This window comes from Mytilus edulis, chromosome 11, assembly GCF_963676685.1.
Source record: "Mytilus edulis chromosome 11, xbMytEdul2.2, whole genome shotgun sequence".
NCBI classification, from domain to species: domain Eukaryota; kingdom Metazoa; phylum Mollusca; class Bivalvia; order Mytilida; family Mytilidae; genus Mytilus; species Mytilus edulis.
In genome coordinates this window covers 4,937,491-4,957,714 of record NC_092354.1, presented here as the reverse complement: position 1 = coordinate 4,957,714, position 20,224 = coordinate 4,937,491, and the positions used below count along the sequence as shown (strand labels likewise).

The 20,224-nt window shown below is 33.1% G+C and overlaps 1 protein-coding gene across 1 annotated transcript in view; it reads left to right on the top strand.

The window, feature by feature from the left end:
• LOC139495387 (uncharacterized) overlaps positions 1-20,224 on the top strand; it is an 85,877-nt gene that overhangs the window by 7,092 nt on the left and 58,561 nt on the right. The window contains exons 4-8 of the mRNA XM_071283693.1: positions 2,049-2,147; positions 2,919-3,020; positions 3,652-3,750; positions 4,516-4,617; positions 10,554-10,634. Of these exons, the coding sequence (XP_071139794.1) occupies positions 2,049-2,147; positions 2,919-3,020; positions 3,652-3,750; positions 4,516-4,617; positions 10,554-10,634 (483 nt within the window). The remainder of the gene's footprint in view (positions 1-2,048; positions 2,148-2,918; positions 3,021-3,651; positions 3,751-4,515; positions 4,618-10,553; positions 10,635-20,224) is intronic.

Here is a 20,224-nt window from a genome sequence, read left to right as displayed (position 1 = left end):
CTCTTATAGTCAACACCAACATGTGACATAGCAATGACACTCTTATAGTCAACACCAACATGTGACATAACAATGACACACTTTACCTCAACACCAACATGTGACATAGCAGTGACACTCTTGTAGTCAACACCAACATGTGACATGGCAATGACACTCTTATAGTCAACACCAACATGTGACAAAGCAATGACACTCTTATAGTCAACACCAACATGTGACATAGCAATGACACTCTTATAGTCAACACCAACATGTGACATAGCAATAACACTCTTATAGTCAACACCAACATGTGACATAGCAATGACACTCATATACTCAATACCAACATGTGACATAGCAATGACACTCTTATAGTCAACACCAACATGTGACATAACAATGACACTCTTTACCTCAACACCAACATGTGACATAGCAGTGACACTCTTGTATTCAACACCAACATGTGACATGGCAATGACACTCTTATAGTCAACACCAACATGTGACAAAGCAATGACACTCTTATAGTCAACACCAACATGTGACATAGCAATGACACTCTTATAGTCAACACCAATATGTGACATAGCAATGACACTCTTATAGTCAACACCAACATGTGACATAGCAATGACACTCATATACTCAATACCAACATGTGACATAGCAATGACACTCTTATACTCAACACCAACATGTGACATAACAATGACACTCTTATACTCAACACCAACATGTGACATAGCAATGACATTATTACACTCATCACAAACAAGCTACAGATCACACTTATAGGCAATGCAAACTTGAAAAAAATAAACATGGCTTATTGCAGTTCTTTACTTATACTCACCACAAACATACACCATTGCTATATTACCCTTATACTCACCACAAACAAACACCATTGCTATATTACCCTTATACTCACCACAAACATACATTATTGCGTTATGTCCCTTATACTCACCACAAACATACACCATTGCTATATTACCCTTATACTCACCACAAACATACACCATTGCTATATTACCCTTATACTCACCACAAACATACACCATTGCTATATTACCCTTATACTCACCACAAACATACACCATTGCTATATTACCCTTATACTCACCACAAACATACACCATTGCTATATTACCCTTATACTCACCAAAAACATACACCATTGCTATATTACCCTTATACTCACCACAAACATACACCATTGCTATATTACCCTTATACACAACAACTCATATGATATGAAGCAGCTGGTAGACACCCAACATTTTACACGGAAATACCACTAAATATTTTCTAAGCTTTGATCATTATTTTGAAAAGACACAAAATACTGTTAATCAGACAGGTTTAATGGACAACACATATTTGTTAGAATTATATGAAGTGGGGTCTCATTTTATTCGTAACACATAACTGAATCAGATAGTTAAGGTTTTATTTTGTTTCTTGACAAAAAATTATTTTGTAAACATCTGATTTTAATGAGAAGTTGAGAACGAGTTGTGTTAACATCTTTCGTCAGATAATGTTAATTCTACAGATTTAATGTAAAACATGTTTTAAAAATAACAAATACTGGACAGAATTATATAAAGTGGGGTCTTATTTTTCTTGTCTCTTCGTACTGAATCAGAAAATATAACTCGTTTTAATGTTTCTTGAAATTTTTTATTTTTTAAAAACTTTTGATCATTCTTCATGTTCTATGTAATCAATGTTAATCAGACAGGTTTAATGGACAACAAATATTTGATAGAATTATATAAAGTGGGGTCTCATTTTAATTGTCTTGTCCAGCAGAGTCCATTGATATAAATATTGTTTATGTTTCTAGAAAAAAAACTTTTTTTTAATCTGACATCTCACAATAAAACATGTTGTTTTTTTTGTTGTTTATGTAGAATATAAATACAAGTGTGACTGGTCATTTTATTCAGTTTTGACCACTGATTCATGTGATATATATTTTGTTTATATTTATTACACAACATTGTCCTGTTTATGACACAAGTTTTGATGTCTGTTATATGTTGATATTACAGGAGGGATGGACACCATTAATGTGGGCGGCTCGGGGAGGACAGCTGGAGGTGGTGACTTTCCTAGTTACTCACGGAAGTCAGTTAGAAGCCACAGACCCGGTAATGATAGATATAATGACCTTACTCTGACCAAACATCACTTTATACAGAATCTACACAAAATCATGTTGTTAATCAGACAGGTTTAATGGACAACAAATATTTGTTAGAATTATATAAAGTGGGGTCTCATTTTATTCGTAACACAGAACTGAATCAGATAGTAAAGGTTTTATATTGTTTTCCAACAAAAAATTATTTTGTAAACATTTGATTTTAATGAGAAGTTGATGAGAAAAAGCTGTGTTAACATCTTTAGTCAGATAATGTTAATTCTACAGATCTAATGTATGTTTCTTGACAGAATTATATAAAGTGGGGTCTTATTTTTCTTGTCTCTTCGTACTGAATCAGAAAATGTTACTCGTTTTAATGTTTCTTGAATTTTTTTTTTTTTAAACTTTGATCATTCTACGTAATCATTGTTAATCAGACAGGTTTAATGGACAACAAATATTTATTAGAATTATATAAAGTGAGGTCTCATTTTAATTGTCTTGTCCAGCTGAGTCCATTGATATAAATATTGTTTATGTTTCTTGAAAAAAAGTTTTTTTTTTAACCTGACAGTTCTGATGGAAGTTCTGACATCTCACAATAAAACATGCTGTTTATTTGTTGTTTATGTAGAATATAAATACAAGTGTGACTGGTCATTTTATTCAGTTTTGACCACTGACTCATGTGATATATATTTTGTTTATATTTATTACACAATATTGTCCAGTTTATGACACAAGTTTTGATGTCTGTTATATGTTGATATTACAGTATGAACAGACACCATTAATGTGGGCGGCTCGGTACGGACACCTGGAGGTAGTGACTTTCCTAGTCACTCACGGCAGTCAGTTAGAAGCCACAGACACCATGGTAATGTTAGATATAATCACATTACTCTTACAAACCTCCACTTTATACAGAATCTACACAAAATCATGTTGTTAATCAGACAGATTTAATGGACAACAAATATTTGTTAGAATTATATAAAGTGGGGCCTCATTTTATTCGTAACACAGAACTGAATCAGATAGTTAAGGTTTTATTTTGTTTCCTGACGAAAAATTATTTTGTAAACATCTGATTTTAATGAGAAGTTAAAGAGAACGAGTTGTGTTAACTTCTTTAGTCAGATAATGTTAATTCTACAGATTTAATGTAAAATGTCTTTTAAAAATAATAAATACTTGACAGAATTATATAAAGTGGGGTCTTATTTTTCTTGTCTCTTCGTACTGAATCAGAAAATATTACTCGTTTTAATGTTTTTTGAAAAAAGTTTTTTATTTGACCTGACAGTTCTGATGGAAGTTCTGACATCTCACAATAAAACATGTTGTTTATTTGTTGTTCATGTAAAATATAAATACAAGTGTGACTGGTCATTTTATTCAAGTTTTGACCACTGATTCATGTGATATATATTTTGTTTATATTTATTACACAACATTGTCCAGTTTATGACACAAGTTTTGATGTCTGTTATATGTTGATATTACAGGGAGGAATAACACCATTAATGTTGGCGGCTTGGAGAGGACACCTGGAGGTGGTGACTTACCTGGTCACTCACCACAGTCGGTTAGACGCTACAGACTCGGTAATGATAGATATAATCACCTTACTCTGACCAAACACCATTTTACACAGAATCTACACAAAATCATGTTGTTATTCAGACAGGTTTAATGGACAACAAATATTTGTTAGAATTATATAGAGTGGGGTCTCATTTTATTCGTAACACAGAACTGAGTCAGATAGTTAAGGTTTTATTTTGTTTCTTGACGAAAATTATTTTGTAAACATCTGATTTTAATGAGAAGTTGATGAGAACAAGTTGTGTTAACATCTTTAGTCAGATAATATTAATTCTACAGATCTAATGTAAAACATCTTTTAAAAGTAACAAATACTTGACAGAATTATATAAAGTGGGGTCTTATTTTTCTCGTCTCTTCATACTGAATCAGAAAATATAACTCGTTTTAATGTTTCTTGAAAAAAGTTTTTTTTTCAACTTTGATCATTTTACTGAATCAACATAAAATCATGTTGTTTATCATACATGTTAAATGGACAACAAATACTTGTGATACTTATATAAAGTGAGGGTTGCTATTATTTGACTTGTTACACTTATATAATTAAGAGTTTACTATTTTTTTACCTGTTTTGTTTCATAGAATCAGAAAATATACATTGAATTTATATCTTAATCTACCATTTAATAGTTTATACACAAATATAATTGGATATTTTCTTACCCGATGTTATATTTCTTACATTTGGTAAATTGTTTGACTCCTCTCATGATTTTGTTATCACACACCATTAACATGTTTATATTTTTATATTGTTATAGATTGGACAAACAGCTTTACATCATGCTGCTCAGGGTGGACATATTGATGTAACAAAATGTTTAATAGATCAAGGATGCAGTCCTTGGGTGAAATCAAAACAGGTAACATTCAGTTTTATTCTTATTTGATAGATAGATATTTTATTCTCTAAAAACTAAATACAAGTCAACAGAGAAAGTACAATTACAATATAAATACAAATACAGTAGTTGAGGGTAAACAGCTGCAGATAATATATAATAAAGTACAACTTTTAAGTTTATGATGAAATACCTGTATAATAAACAGGTTAAACTAAATATGAAGAAATCAGTCTGTGCGTAACTTTTACATGGAGGGACAAACCTTTTTGTTATTACACTTAATGAATGAACACAGTTTTCTTAAGGAGGCTCGCGGGTATAAGATTTTCAGAAAAAAATTAATAATTTTTCATTACAAATTTTATTTATTACCTTAAGTAGTTATTACTTTATCATTATGGTACAAGAGTCTTTCCAAAAAATCAATTCATGTTGGTCTCAGGTGACTTTTAAAATGTAGATATCATTGAAAAAGCTTCAAATTATCTCCCTTTGGGGCAAAAATGCCCTTTTTTGGCATTAAAATTGAAATATCTTTTTTAACTCGTATATTTTATATTTTGTTGTTTTCGAAAAAGCTGTGCATAAACTAAATAACTGTAAAATTGAAGCGATTTCTGTAATTTAGTTCTTTTTTTATTTCGATATTACAACTATTTCCCCTATTTGGTCCACAGAAAAAAAGGACATTAAAAAAAATGTATGCTTCTTTCGAAGGCAGATTGTGAGCGTAAATGACCGGTGACCTTATTATTTTTTAATTAAAAAAATGATTTAGACCCGCGAGCCCCCTTAAAACTGATTGTTTTTTGTCAAGCCTGCGACTTTAATCTCAGAAAGCTCGGCATCTATAGGGATAGTGATCAAGCAGTGGCGGCAGCATTAGCTAACTTTTTAAAAGCTTTATATTTAAGAAGGTGGAAGACCTGGATGCTTCATACTTAGTATATGGATGCCTCATGTTATGAAGTTTCCGCCAGTCACATGTCCAATGTCCTTGACCTCATTTTCTTGGTTCAGTGACTACTTGAAAACATTTTTTTTTGTAATGTTAAATCTCTTTTATAAGTAATAGTATAACTATATTTGGTATGTGCGTACCTTGCAAGGACCTCATGCCCGTCAGACAGTTTTCACTTGACCTCAACCTCATTTCATGAATCCATGAACAAGGTTAAGTTTTGGTGGTCAAGTCCATATCTCAGATACTATTAGCAATAGTACTCTCAATCATACTCTACCAACGCACCTAACACCAATCATACATTACTGACACAACTACCATCTCATCATACTCTACCAACACACCTAACACCAATCATACATTACTGACACAACTACCATCTCATCATACTCTACCAACACACCTAACACCAATCATACATTACTGACACAACTACCCTCTCATCATACTCTACCAACACACCTAACACCAATCATACACTACTGACACAACAACCATCTCATCATACTCTACCAACACACCTTACACCAATCATACACTACTGACACAACTACCATCTCATCATACTCCGCCAACACACATAACACCAATCGTACATTACTGACACAACTACCATCTCATCATACTCCACCAACACACCTAACACCAATCCTACACTACTGACACCAATAATACACTACCAGCTCATCAACCATCTAATTATACTCCAATTACACATGTAATTGTATCAGTAATGTAGGATTGGTGGTAGGTGTGTCAGTAGCATATGATGTAGTAAATTATGATCCTGGTACCTTTGATAACTAACTCCAATAATACACTACCAGCTCATCAACCCATCTAGTTATACTTCAATTACACATCTAAGTCTAATAAAACACTACGAGCACATCAACCATCTAATTATACTCCACCAACACACCCTACATCAATCCTAAACTACTGACACAACTACCAGCTCATCATACTCTACCAAAACACCCTACATCAATCCTAAACTACTGACACAACTACCATCTCATCATACTCTACCAAATACACTCTACATCAATCATATACTACTGACACAACTACCATCTCATCATACTCCACCAACACACCCTACACCAATCCTAAACTACTGACACAACTAACATCTCATCATACTCCACCAACACACCCTACACCAATCCTACAATACTGACACAACTACCATCTCCTCATACTCCACCAACACACCCTACACCAATCCTAAACTACTGACACAACTAACATCTCATCATACTCCACCAACACACCCTACACCAATCATACACTACTGCACAACTACCATCTCCTCATACTCCAGCAACACACCCTACACCAATCCTAAACTACTGACACAACTACCATCCCATCATACTCCACCAACACACCCTACATCAATCATATACTACTGACACAACTACCATCTCATCATACTGTACCAACACACCTAACACCCTACGTCAATCCAATTACACATCTAACACCAATCATACACTACCAACACATCAACCATCTAATCATACTCCAATTACACAAAAGTCATCTAACTCCAAAAATACACTACCAGCACATCAACCATCTAATCATAGTTCAATTACACTTCTAACACTAATCCTACACTACCAGCACATCAACCATCCAATCAAACCTTACCATCATAACTACTATCTAATGACATTCAACCAACATACCTTACACCAATTATATACTACTAACAAAGCTATGATATTATCCTACTCCAGCAACACATCATACACTACCAACACAACTACAATCTTATCCAGGGATCTCCATGGCCTGTTTAAAGATGGCACCCCGCCATCGTTCAAATGTCTTGCGCCATCGTCAAATGACTTGCGCCATCGTTAAATTGTCTTCCGCCATCGTTCAAAACTTCATTGTTTTTTGCAGCCCGACGCCATTTTTTTTTTATCAATTATAATCAAATGCATGTAATTGCATAACCCTTAGGCTTTTTATGTTATAATCCAATACAGTTCTAACGCCTGAGGGATATCCGGATTAAGATCGCTAATCACTTGTACCTGAGCTTGTACAGGTAGATCAACAAACTAGACAGGAGAATACTATCTGAGGATAGACGATCCATTTGTCGAATTAATCAACTAAGTTTCAGCAAATGATTATGATAATTTATATTAAATAAATTAATTAATAAGCCAGTTACAAAGAAAACAGTTTAACAAGTCGAACACGTGCTTTATTTCGACTTACGCAATCAGCATCCCCCTTTTTTAAGAAGTACAAAATAAGACACAAAACAGTAAATATTATTTCATTGTAAATAACCCGAGTACTGCTGTAACGATAATTTAGAATTACTTTAAAAGTTTAAAAGTAAAAACTTAAATATTTCCTGTAAAGAAATATCGTATCGTAATTCCGAATTCATTTCGTATATTACAATCAAATTGATACATCCGCGTTTCTGGTTTCTGTTCAGACTCAAAAGATGCATGTTGCACAGCATCAATTTGCCAGATAAAGTCATTAAAAACCTTTTCGTTTGACAATGTTTGCTTTACAAATCTCTTTAACCTTTTACATAACCCGTACAAATCGTTTTGTTGTTGCTGCAAATCAGCCATACCGGTAATGGGTTCTGAATTTGACAGTGTCCATGAAAAATAAGCTCCGCATCATATGATTTTTAACCCCCATAACAATTACCAAAAATACAAGAAATCTACATGGGGACCTTCATGACAGCTTTTGGTCATTCTCGACAAAGGGGGGACCATGAAGACTTGACATTTAAATGGTTAAAAACGGCAATAAATGAAAATATTGATACTTCTAATTCTATAATGAAAATTCAAATAAATATAATTTAAATAAGCAATGATTTAGCATGTTCACCATTCCTTGTATGGAGGGATAAAATACTTCCGATTGTGCTACACTGTACAGCGTAGACATGGTTTGTAATGGTGAAAGTTCCTCCATCGTTCAATTTTCATCCATGGAGATCCCTGTTATCATACTTTACCAACACACTTGATACCAAGCATTCACTAATTAATCAATTAATTAGCCAATATAAAAAGTATAAAACAAGAACAGTGTTACCCACATATTTCAGCCTTTTATAATGCAGGTGTCATTTTGCTTGTAAATAGAGCACAAACAAGAAAAATGATACTCCACAGCAACATATATTACAGTTTTCTTCATGTGTCATTAACATTATGATATTGAAAAGAGCACAAACAAGAAAAGTGACACTCCGCAGTAACATATGTTAGCCTTTTACTTGTGTGTCATAGTGGTTGTCAATGAAGCACTTTAAAGAATAATAATACTCTCATTATCCATGTGAATTGAACACATACCATGAATAATGACACTCCACAGTAACATATGTCAGCCTTTTACTCATTTGTGATATTAGTTGTCAATAAAGCACATACTTGAATAATAATATTATTATTCATGGGAATCGAACACAAAGCACGAAAAATGACACTCTGCAGTAACATGTGTAAGCCTTTTACTCATGTGTCATAGTGGTTGTCATAAAGCAAGTACTAGAATAATAATACTCTCATTGTCAATGTGAATCGAACAAAAATCATGAATAATAACACTCCACAGTAACATATGTAAGCTTTTTACTCATGTGTCATAGTTGTTGTCAATAAAGCACGTACTAGAATAATAATATGGACTGTCATCATCCATGTGAATCGAACAAAAATCACGACTAATGACACTCCAGAGTAACATATGTCAGCATTTTATGCAGGTGTCATAGTTGTTGTAAATAAAGTACTTACTAGAATAATATTACTGTCATTGTCAATGTAAATCAAACAAAAATCACGCATAATGACACACCACAGTAACATATGTCAGCATTTTACTCATGTGTCATAGTTGTTGTAAATAAAGCACTTACTAGAATAATAATATGGACTCTTATCATCCATGTGAATCGAACATAAATCATGACTAATAACACTCCAGGTGTCATAGTTGTTGTCAATAAAGCACTTAATACTAGAATAATAATATAGACTCTCATCATCCATGTGAATCGAACAAAAATCACAAAAAATGACACTCCAGAGTAACATATGTCAGCCTTTTACTCATGTGTCATAGTTGTTGTAAATAAAGTATGTACTAGAATAATATTACTCTGAATTGAACACAAAATACGAATAATAGAACTCCACAGTAACACATGTCAGCCTTTTACTCATGTGCTATTAAACTCATGAATATAGAGCAAGCAAGAATAACAGACATATGGTTTGAGCACATATATTTTAGGAGTCGCACATAAACATGATTATTTTTTCAAGAAAAATTCAGAGATATGTATGAATAAAGAAACAATCCCAGCTGTATTTTGCAGAATGTATTTTAATATAACAGTTGTACCAGTAATATGAGATTTTTCATATGTTCCAAATATGTAGAGTTAGTAAAATCCCTAACACTCTGTTGTTACTTATTACACGTTAATGACACAGACAAAATTAACTGTAGTTTCCAGACAGATTGTTGAATTATCATAAAGATAGCTTTATTTCTTGTTTGGTTTTAATGTGATATTTTACATACTGCAATCATTTCTTTAACAGTAAAATCTCAAACATTATTCATTGATCTCTTTATAATGTTTCTTCATATTTGTTGTTGGTTTAGGTTCACTGTTCTTTAGGTCAAGTATAAATAAGACTATTCTGCATTGTATAGATAAAATTGATGCAACAGTTACCTATTATTTATTGCATTATACATGTTATAAAGGTAACATTGCAGTAATTTACCTATTATTTATCGTTTTGAATTATATAGGTAACATTAAAATGCAACAATTACCTATTATTTATCGTTTTACATTGTACATGTTGTATAGGTAAAATTTATTCAACAGTTACCTATTACTTAATGTTTTTGAAATAAAAGATATATATGTGTATAATTAATGAAAGGTTATTTGATTGTATTTCAGGGTGACACTCCTTATGATCTGGTAAAAATATCAATGTATTGTTCTGAAGAGAAGAAGAAAGAAGTGATGGACTTCCTTAAGGTAAATAGTTCTGTCTTACTTTAAAAAGTAAAATCACAAAAATACTGAACTTAGAGGAAGATCAATTGGGAAAGTCCATAAAAGATATTTACAGATTATGAGAGACAAAACAGACTTGGTACAAAGAAATTACAATTAAACAGTTGCCTGTAGTTTTCAATGTCATTGTAGTAATTTTTGTCAGTTAACAATGTAAGTTGACAATTCCAAGCTTGTTGCCTAATATACATGTTGGCATATGTGAAAGACAAATGTTTAAAATCTGTGTTCTCATCTGTTGGATGTCTCTTATTTTTTGTGTCATCAGCTTGGTATATCCTAGGTATATACACTACAGTCCAGGTGGACTTTGTCATTTCCACTCGCCCACGGTGGACAAACCAATGCCGTCCACTCTCTGTCCACCGTGGGCGTGGTGCCCACCCTATGCCGTGGACATCCGTGGGCGTAGTGCCCACCCTATACCAAGCACAGCTGTGGGCGTGGTGTCCACCCTATATTGAGGACAGCCGTTGCCATACAATGCCCACGGTATACAGTGGAAAGAAGTGTGCAAAATTGTGGATATAACTCGTGATTTTCGGATACGTTAGATGCTTTTTAAGGGGTTTATTTCAATATAATCTTTTTGTATAGTAGTTTGCAATATGTCATGCACTTTTCATCTTTGTAAGAGATTTTTAAGGGTCATAGCCTTTACCAGTTCACCGAATGAATCATCAGCTTGGTATATCCTAGGTATATACACTACAGTCCAGGTGGACTTTGTCATTTCCACTCGCCCACGGTGGACAAACCAATGCCGTCCACTCTCTGTCCACCGTGGGCGTGGTGCTCACCCTATGCCGTGGACATCCGTGGGCGTAGTGCCCACCTTATACCGAGGACAGCTGTGGACGTGGTGTCCACCCTATATTGAGGACAGCCGTTGCCATACAATGCCCACGGTATACAGTGGAAAGAAGTGTGCAAAATTGTGGATATAACTCGTGATTTTCGGATAGTTAGATGCTTTTTATATAATATTTCATGCACTTTTCATCTTTGTAAGAGACGTTTAAGGGTCATAACCTTTACCAGTTCACCGAATGAATCAACTTTGCCTACAGGTGTTAATAATTTTGACAAGTTTTCGGAATGTGGAAGGTTACCGAAGGAGATTTCGCTTAACAACATTTATTTATTTTTTAATCATTAGAGATACAGATTCTCGCATAGTAGCTGGTGGAATTTCTGATTTTGTCTTGCCGAGATCGGATTTTAAAATTGAAAATTAAACTGTCGGAGACATTGTACCCACGTTACTTGAGCTTTTGATTGATAGCCGGACGTATTTCGTATAATTACGTGGAAATTATCAAGTGCAAAATAACATTCCTTATCGCTCATTTTTAAGGAACAGTCATGTAGATAAATGATGTGAAAATGTTTTGTCCTTACAAATATATTATCCATATTAAATCAAGGATACCATTAATTTGTGTTAACCTTGCGGAAGAATATCTCAAGAAGGTTTCCAAAAATTGCGGGAAAATTTGAATGCCTACTCAAATCTACCTACTGAAATCCAATCTATTAGAAAAACTAATTATTTCAAAAGAATGACCACTATGCACTTCCACTGCACTATCATTAGAATACTAGTAGAATAGAATGAATGATATACAAATAGATAAAAATTACATATAACTGTTATACATATATTTGTCGTATTATGAAACCGTAGTTTACAGATTGTCACCTTATTGTAAGCAATCAGCAAAGAAGCATGAATATTGAGCACGTGTACAACATATACAATCAGAATATAGTTTATTTAAATGACATATCGATGCGTATTGCGATCGATGGTTTTTTACGAGAAAGGTCACGCTAAGGTTACTTGCATACGGAAAATATGTCGGTGAATTGCATCCTGGAATCAAGCAATTAAAAAAAGTAATCTTCTTCTAAATGTGGACAAGTTAAAGAAATTTCTTCAGAATAAAGTATATGACAGTACATATGTTTTAGAATGAAAACTATACTTATACATTAATGTTATAGTTATAAAAAAACATATGCATCATTTTTTTTTTGAGGTTTCATATGACTTTAATTTAATATATAACAACAAACTAGAGTATACTGATTAACAATATAATAGTTGTTACGTTGAGGTTGAATTCACGGTCATTTATTCATCATCCACACAGGAACTTGTCTCCGGAAAACATGTGTCTGTGAAGTGTACCTTAACCTAACTTTTGGGTATAGAGATGGGATTTTTTTTCCCAGGTAGGTTAAGGCACTTTTAAACATAAATATGGGCAAAATGTGATATTTCAAGAATAAAATTGTTTTAACAACAATTCATAAATTTTATTCTTACTACATGAATATATAAATTCAACAACTATCAGTAAACCGAAATTTTGGTCATGATCGCCTAGGTCACGTGACTTCCACAGGGGTAAAATGCCTTAATCAAATTGGCAAAAAACGGGTTACTACACTGAATATAAATCTACAAAGTTTTTTTTAAACGAATCCTTGTGCTTTCCCGATGCTTAAAAGTGCTGCGCGATTTTCCAGAAGTGAACATATTAAATTAAAATAATATTTTTAGTTTACCCGGCAGCATATAACGTTAAATTTGTACATAGTTTTGTTCTTAATTTGACTACTGTTTCATATTCATTAAGCGCGCAGCACTTTTCTATTAGGTAATAACTATAGCTTTCTATTTCAGTTGATTTTTTTGAGAAATATCGTCTCTGGTAACCCGCTTTTTGTGAATTTAGATTTCGTAACTATGGTTTCGATAAATTGTCTATGTCATTCAAGCGCACTGACAACCCGAACAATCATCAAAGAACCGCAACTCTGTTGTCACAATTAACGATTCTGGAGTATTTACACTAATATGAGGCAGGCATTACCTGTAAATGGGGACGAAGTCTGTATGAATTATTTTTTTGTAACTTTTTGTAATATTTGTTAAAAAAAAGAAACAGAAATACCGTAACGTCCCATACAGAAAAAATGATCACTAGGCCAACTGCATTGCTCAACTGGCCGCCAGTTGAGCTAACAGTTGAGGGCCAGTTGAGGGCTAGCTGGCCATCAATTGAGCAAATAATTGAGGGCCAGTTGAGGGCTAGCTGGATTTTTGCCATGCAAATTAGGTAGCCCTCAACTATCAATGCTCAACTTTATGCAAATTAGTTTAGCAACGTTGAGAAAATATCATAGTTGAGGGCTAGGTGTCCAACAGTTGAGCAATTAGAGTTGAGGGCTACCTGGCCAACAGTTGAGGACCCGGTCATTAAAAGTTGAGGGCTAGGTGGCCAATAGATGAGGACCAGGTCATTAAAAGTTGAGGGCTAGGTCTTAAAAATTTGAGCATTATGTGGTAATTGCAAACTGATGACCACACATTGTAGAAAAAATAAATTTAAATTGTGTATTTTTATAGCCAAAATACTGCTGAAAGATCTTAACTCACAACATACTACATGAATGCTTTATCCTTGCGTTTTAGAAGTTATCTAGCAAATAAGAATAGATCTCTAGTTTTATACTAAATTCATTATATTAGAATATTCTTATTTTATTAGTAATACTTTCTAAAACAAATTGTCTTAATAATAAAATAAACCTGTCTTACACATTTTGACAATATATAAATTAATGCATAAATATATTGTCTCATTTTATTCTTCACTCTTTAAAGTTTATAAAGAAAACACTTTAGATATCATTATTTTGAACTAAAAGAGCATAATTATACACTTATTCAAAATGGTGGAAATCAAATCTAATCCAATGTACTTACCAAAAGATGTTTCCAGAAATATGTGTTAAACATCAATCTTCCTAAATCCAAGAGTCATGTCATCAGAAGAATACACTGCACTTCTCAATGTCAATACAGTTATTTGTAACTTTTTTTTATCTACATTCATTGTAAAATTCATATTTTATTCATGATAGCTAGAAGTCATCTTTGCTTGCCATGTGCATGCTCAAACCCAGTTCAAATTTTAAATGTTTGAGGTTCTTTTGGGTATTGTGACAGTGTGATCACTTTGAGATTTGCCCCTTATAATAACTGTTAATTACCTAAATCTTGAATATTTAATATATCTTATAATAAAAGAAATACTGTTTGTTTTTTATCTTTATGTCAAAGATTTAGTTAAGTTAAGATACAGAAAAATGTATAAAATTGAAAGCTTCCCTTAATTTTGCCTCAAACTTTGTGTACATTTATAATAATACTTCCTGTCCATTTGCACTAAAGACAGATAAAACAGATGGCACATAACATTTATATCACCAGGTCATATTTCTAATTGTTCAACTTTTGCTCAACTATAAAAAAAAAAATCAAAGTCTGAACGCTCAACTTTTCCTCAACTACAAAAATTTCAAATTCTGAATGCTCAACTTTTCCTTAACTACAAAATTTCAAAGTCTGAATGCTCAACTTTTGCTCAACTACAAAAATTTCAAAGTCTGAAAGCTCAACTTTCGCTCAACTACAAAAATTTCAAAGTCTGAAAGCTCAACTTTTGCTCAACTATATGAAAACCAAAGATCAATTGCTCAACTTTTCCTCAACTTAATGGCCAGATTCAGTTGAGGGCCAGTTGAGCGACATCTATCCAACATACAGTGCTTGGCCAGGTTTGAGTTGAGCTAAGATGCTCAACACCTAGCCCTCAACTATTTTGCTTAAAACAGCTAGCCCTCAACTGTCCGCCACATGGCCATCAACTGGCCCTCAACTTTTTTTTCTGTAGCGGGTTTCCGATTTTGGTTCTGTTGCTAGGGATTTTAGTTGTGACGTTATTTAAATTATGACGTCATATGCAATGTAAACAAAGAAACGCTATCATCAGGTAACGTTTTTTCATATCAAGGAATTATTAAAAATGAAATTGGTATTGCGCGTTCCTTCCTATTTTATACTAGACTGATAAATATATATTTTACTCAAAGTTTCATACAAACAAGACCTGAAAAAGGAAGTACATTGTACATTTCTGCGCAGGTCCGGGATTTCAAAACACGACATAAAAAAAATTGAACGATTTTGAGTTCATTAGTACATGTACAATGAAACATTCGGGAAATTTTCCCGATTTTGTTTTTTTATTGAATTTTCTACTGTTATTGGGGACTTCGTCCCCATATTAAACCTCAACATAAATTGATCTTATTGACAATATCCGTTGAAATCATTTGACCTTTGTAATAACCGACGATAGTAAAACAAGTTGTGCGTGTTTGTCGTACTTCTTCAGGTTTCAAAAGTATGTAGAAAATCGAATTTTCCCGGAAAAAGAGACTGACAAAATATGTGCAGTTCCACCTTCATACATAATTTGTTATACCAATCTCTATGCAAATGTGGTCCCTTAAACTTTGAAAAGTAGTCTTATAGTGTATATATTGGTTGTCTGAGTTCTAGATATATATGTCAGGGGCGGATCCAGCCATTTAAAAAAGGGGGGTCCCAACCCAGAGTAAAAGGGGGGATTCCAACCATATGCTCCCTTTCAAATGCATTGATCATCCAAACAAAGTGTTGGTAGGGGGGGGGGGGTTCCAACCCCCTCCCCTGATCCGCCAATGTATGTTATGAGTTGTCCTTGGTCCTGTTAGTCAACCATTTATTTTCCTTTTTTAGCCCCAGGTGATTAATGACTATGTCAGACTGTTTATTTGGGTATAGCTAGATCTTGCTATATAAATCACTGATCTTTTGCTAAATAAATCCTTGATCTCAACATATTTAAATCCTTTCTATTAAATGTGGATTGGTAAATTTATGCTAATAGTATGCATTAAATATTATATACATTTGTAAAAGAAAACTAGCAGTTCTGACATATTCAGTTGCAAAATATGTTTGAAAATCAGTAATACAAATTCAATCAGAAGTCATGAAAAGTATAGAGAACCAACTTAAGGTGGTATGAGTGTCTTACTCCATCTTGGATTGTAAAAAACAGAGAATCAAAGGTCCAGATTTTACCATCAAGTTAACAAAATTTGATGCAGGAATGCAGATGTTTAATGTACATTTTCATTTAAAAGTACCAATTTATAAGAATATAACTTCTAAATATTGATATTTTTGCAAATGTTAATTATTTTTGGTTGTTTTTTTTTTTTTTTTTAAATTGGCATTTTAAGGGGAGGTAACTCTAAAAAAGTGCATTTTCTGAAGGATTCTGTATGGAATTTTCCTATTTTGTATTTTAGCCCGAAAAAACGTACGGTGACCCTATCTTTTCTTTTGATGTTCTCAAAGCAGTGTCTGAAAGCTATCTTTTCCTGAAGTATTTAACAATTCTATCATTTTGTTTAGTTTCTAATCACAAAATGGTGTTTTTTCCTGTATAATCCATACAAAATGTGTCATTTTGTCCCGTCCTGAGAAAATGCGCGGTGACCTATCATTTTTATTATATTTTTCAACATGTATCAATAGATACAACGTTTTGGCAAAGTATGAACAAATTCTATCATTTTTATTTTAGTCTCCCATACCACCTATATTAATTTCTATTCAGGTTGAGGCAACTTCAAAGTTTTCTATCATCTGTTGCTACACAGACATATTTTTTGGTGGGGGTTGCTCACTGTTGCTGTTGCTGTGTGAAAAATTATTTTCACTTTTCCCCTCCATTTTGTGTTTTTCCAATTCTTACTAGACAAGGATATTCATTTCCAAAATTGATGTCCCAGTCAGTACTCGCATACAATTACATTTCATCTATCATGTATTTTGTGTATATATCAAACATCACATTTCATTTTGTGACCCAAAAAATATTTTGTGTTGGTGTTTTACAGTTTTAAAGGGACAGTGGCTTGCTTTAATTTGGTTCATGTCTGTAGACATATCTGTTTTTTTATACATTAGGCTGTCAAGTTTCTCAATTGATTTTTTTTATGTCCAAGCCATATTTAGCCCACTATTCAGTATGAATTTTCTCATTGTCAAAGGAGGTATTTGTCTATAGTGTAATTACTTAATTATAAAGTGATTTCATTAGAACTTGCAATTGGTGGAAAGTTGTCTCAATGTCAATCATACTACATCTCCTTATTTGATATAAAAACAGACAAATTGCATTAAAGTCTTTGTGTGACCATGTATTGCTTACATGTTTCTTGTTGACCCACGCCCCTCTTTAAAAAATCCGGATAAACTTAGAAATTATATAACCAACACTAAACAAATTAGATTTCTCATATATATATATATATATATATGTTGATTTTCAACTTTATATTTTTAACCGGATTTTTGTGACAAAAATGTCGGTTATTGATTTGGGGATGTACGGCGGGCGGGCGGGCGGTCGGGCGGGCGGGCGGGCGGGTGGGCGGGCGGCAATCAAATGTTGTCCGTGCATTAACTCATGAACCGTTCAACCAAAGCTTTCAAAATTTTAATATGTTATTACTGACAACTATACGAAGGTCAAGTTCAATAATGACGATTTTGACTTTTACCGTTCAGGAGTTATGGTTCTTGAAAGATTGAAAAATGGAGTTGTCCGTGCATTTACGCATGAACTGTTCTACCAAAGCTTCCCAAATTTTAATATGTTGTTACTAATGAAAGAATGGAGGTCAAGTTCAATAATGACGATTTTGACTTTTACCGTTCAGGAGTTATGGTTCTTGAAAGATTGAAAAATGGAGTTTCCAGTCGTGTCCGTGCATTTATGCATGAACTGTTCTACCAAAGCTTCCGAAATTTTAATATGCTGTTACTGATGACAAAATGGAGGTCAAGTTCAATAATGACGATTTTGACTTTTACCGTTCAGGAGTTATGGTTCTTGAAAGATTGAAAAATGGTTTTTCCCGTCGTGTCCGTGCATTTTCTCATGAACCATTCAACCAAAGCTTTTGAAATTTTAATATGTTGTTACTGATGACAAAATAGAGGTCAAGTTCAATAATGACGATTTTGACTTTTACCGTTCAGGAGTTATGGTTCTTGAAAGATTGTAAAATGGCGTTTCCATTCAGGTTGTTGCATTTACTCATGAACCATTCAATCTAAGCTTTTCAAATTTTAATATGTTGATACTGATGACAAAATTGAGGTCAAATTTGATATTTACGATTTTCACTTTCACCATTCATCAGTAATGGTTCTTGTGATATTGCCAGGACACAATTAAATGTTAATAAATCCGGTTTGCTGTCGTTGTGACAGCCTCTTGTTGAAAAATGATTCATTATTTAAAATAAAATCAGTAACAGCATCCTGTTACAATTACTTCTTGTTTATTATTGCATTTATTCAAGAATGTATGCCTTAGCTGTTATCTGCTCTTTGGTTGGGTTGCCTCATTGACATGCACATTTGTAACCAAGAAATCCACAGTCTAAAACTAGGAGACTGATATGAGGATTCGATCACAACTAAATGTTAAACCTAAATAACCAAGCACCATAAACTAGCAGTAGTACACAGAAGATTAATTCAACTTAGTATATAATTTATTTCCAAGACTGGAACTTGTCACTAATGCTGTGACTTCCAAACTTATCTCTTTCACAAAATAGTACAATATTTATATATGAGAATTAAACAATAAGCTAAGATCAATTATTACATAATGTGTTGACAAATATAAACTAGTTATTATCCAGATAAAGAAAGATAAATATTTAAAACAACTCTTTTAGCAATGTCTCTAATTTAAGAAGGATACATTTAAAGGATTAAGCCCTGAGGCATTATTGTCACTTTGATTATAAAATGTCCATTATCAATTAGATATATATTAACTTATTGTCCAGGTAGAATATATAATATAAAACATAATTAATGATAAATTCTTTGAGTCTCAAACATTAGCATTAAAAACCTAAACACATCTGAAAGTCATTTTAACTCTGTCATACATTCCCCAAATTCCATTCTCAATTTTACTAAAAAATGTTTATTTATTGAGATTTCTAATAATTCCTCATAAATGTGCATGTTTCATTTCAGTTTTTTATTGCGATATTTACCTAGTCACATTATTCGCATTCAATTATTTCTGAATTTTCAGTACTGTACATGTATAGTTTGAGTGGTTTATAATAAGAAAAATGTGTTATGGAACTTTATTGAAGAAAAATATATAAGCGAAGACTTTGATAGAAGTCTCATCTGTGTCTTATTAAGTCTCCCAAACAAAGTTTGGAGACTTATTGTTTTTGGTCAGTTCTTATTATGTCACCCGATCGACAATGTCGGGTGACATATTGCTTTTCCTCTGTTTCTTTTTCTGTATTATTATGTCACCCGATCGACAATGTCGGGTGACATATTGCTATTCCTCTGTTTCTTTTTCCGTATTATTATTTTTCTTCCACCTAATTTTGTCCGACCGCTTTCTCGGAACCAAAGGAACCAATTTAAATGATAGTTCACTATAACTGTGAACCCTGACTTTCGAGTTGCAGTGCAACTTTGGAACTAAAAAATGGCTACCGTTACCATGGAAACAGAACAATTGTGAAAAAATCCAGTTTTTGGTTTTAATGAATTATTTGGATATGCTTAAACTCAGAATCTTTAT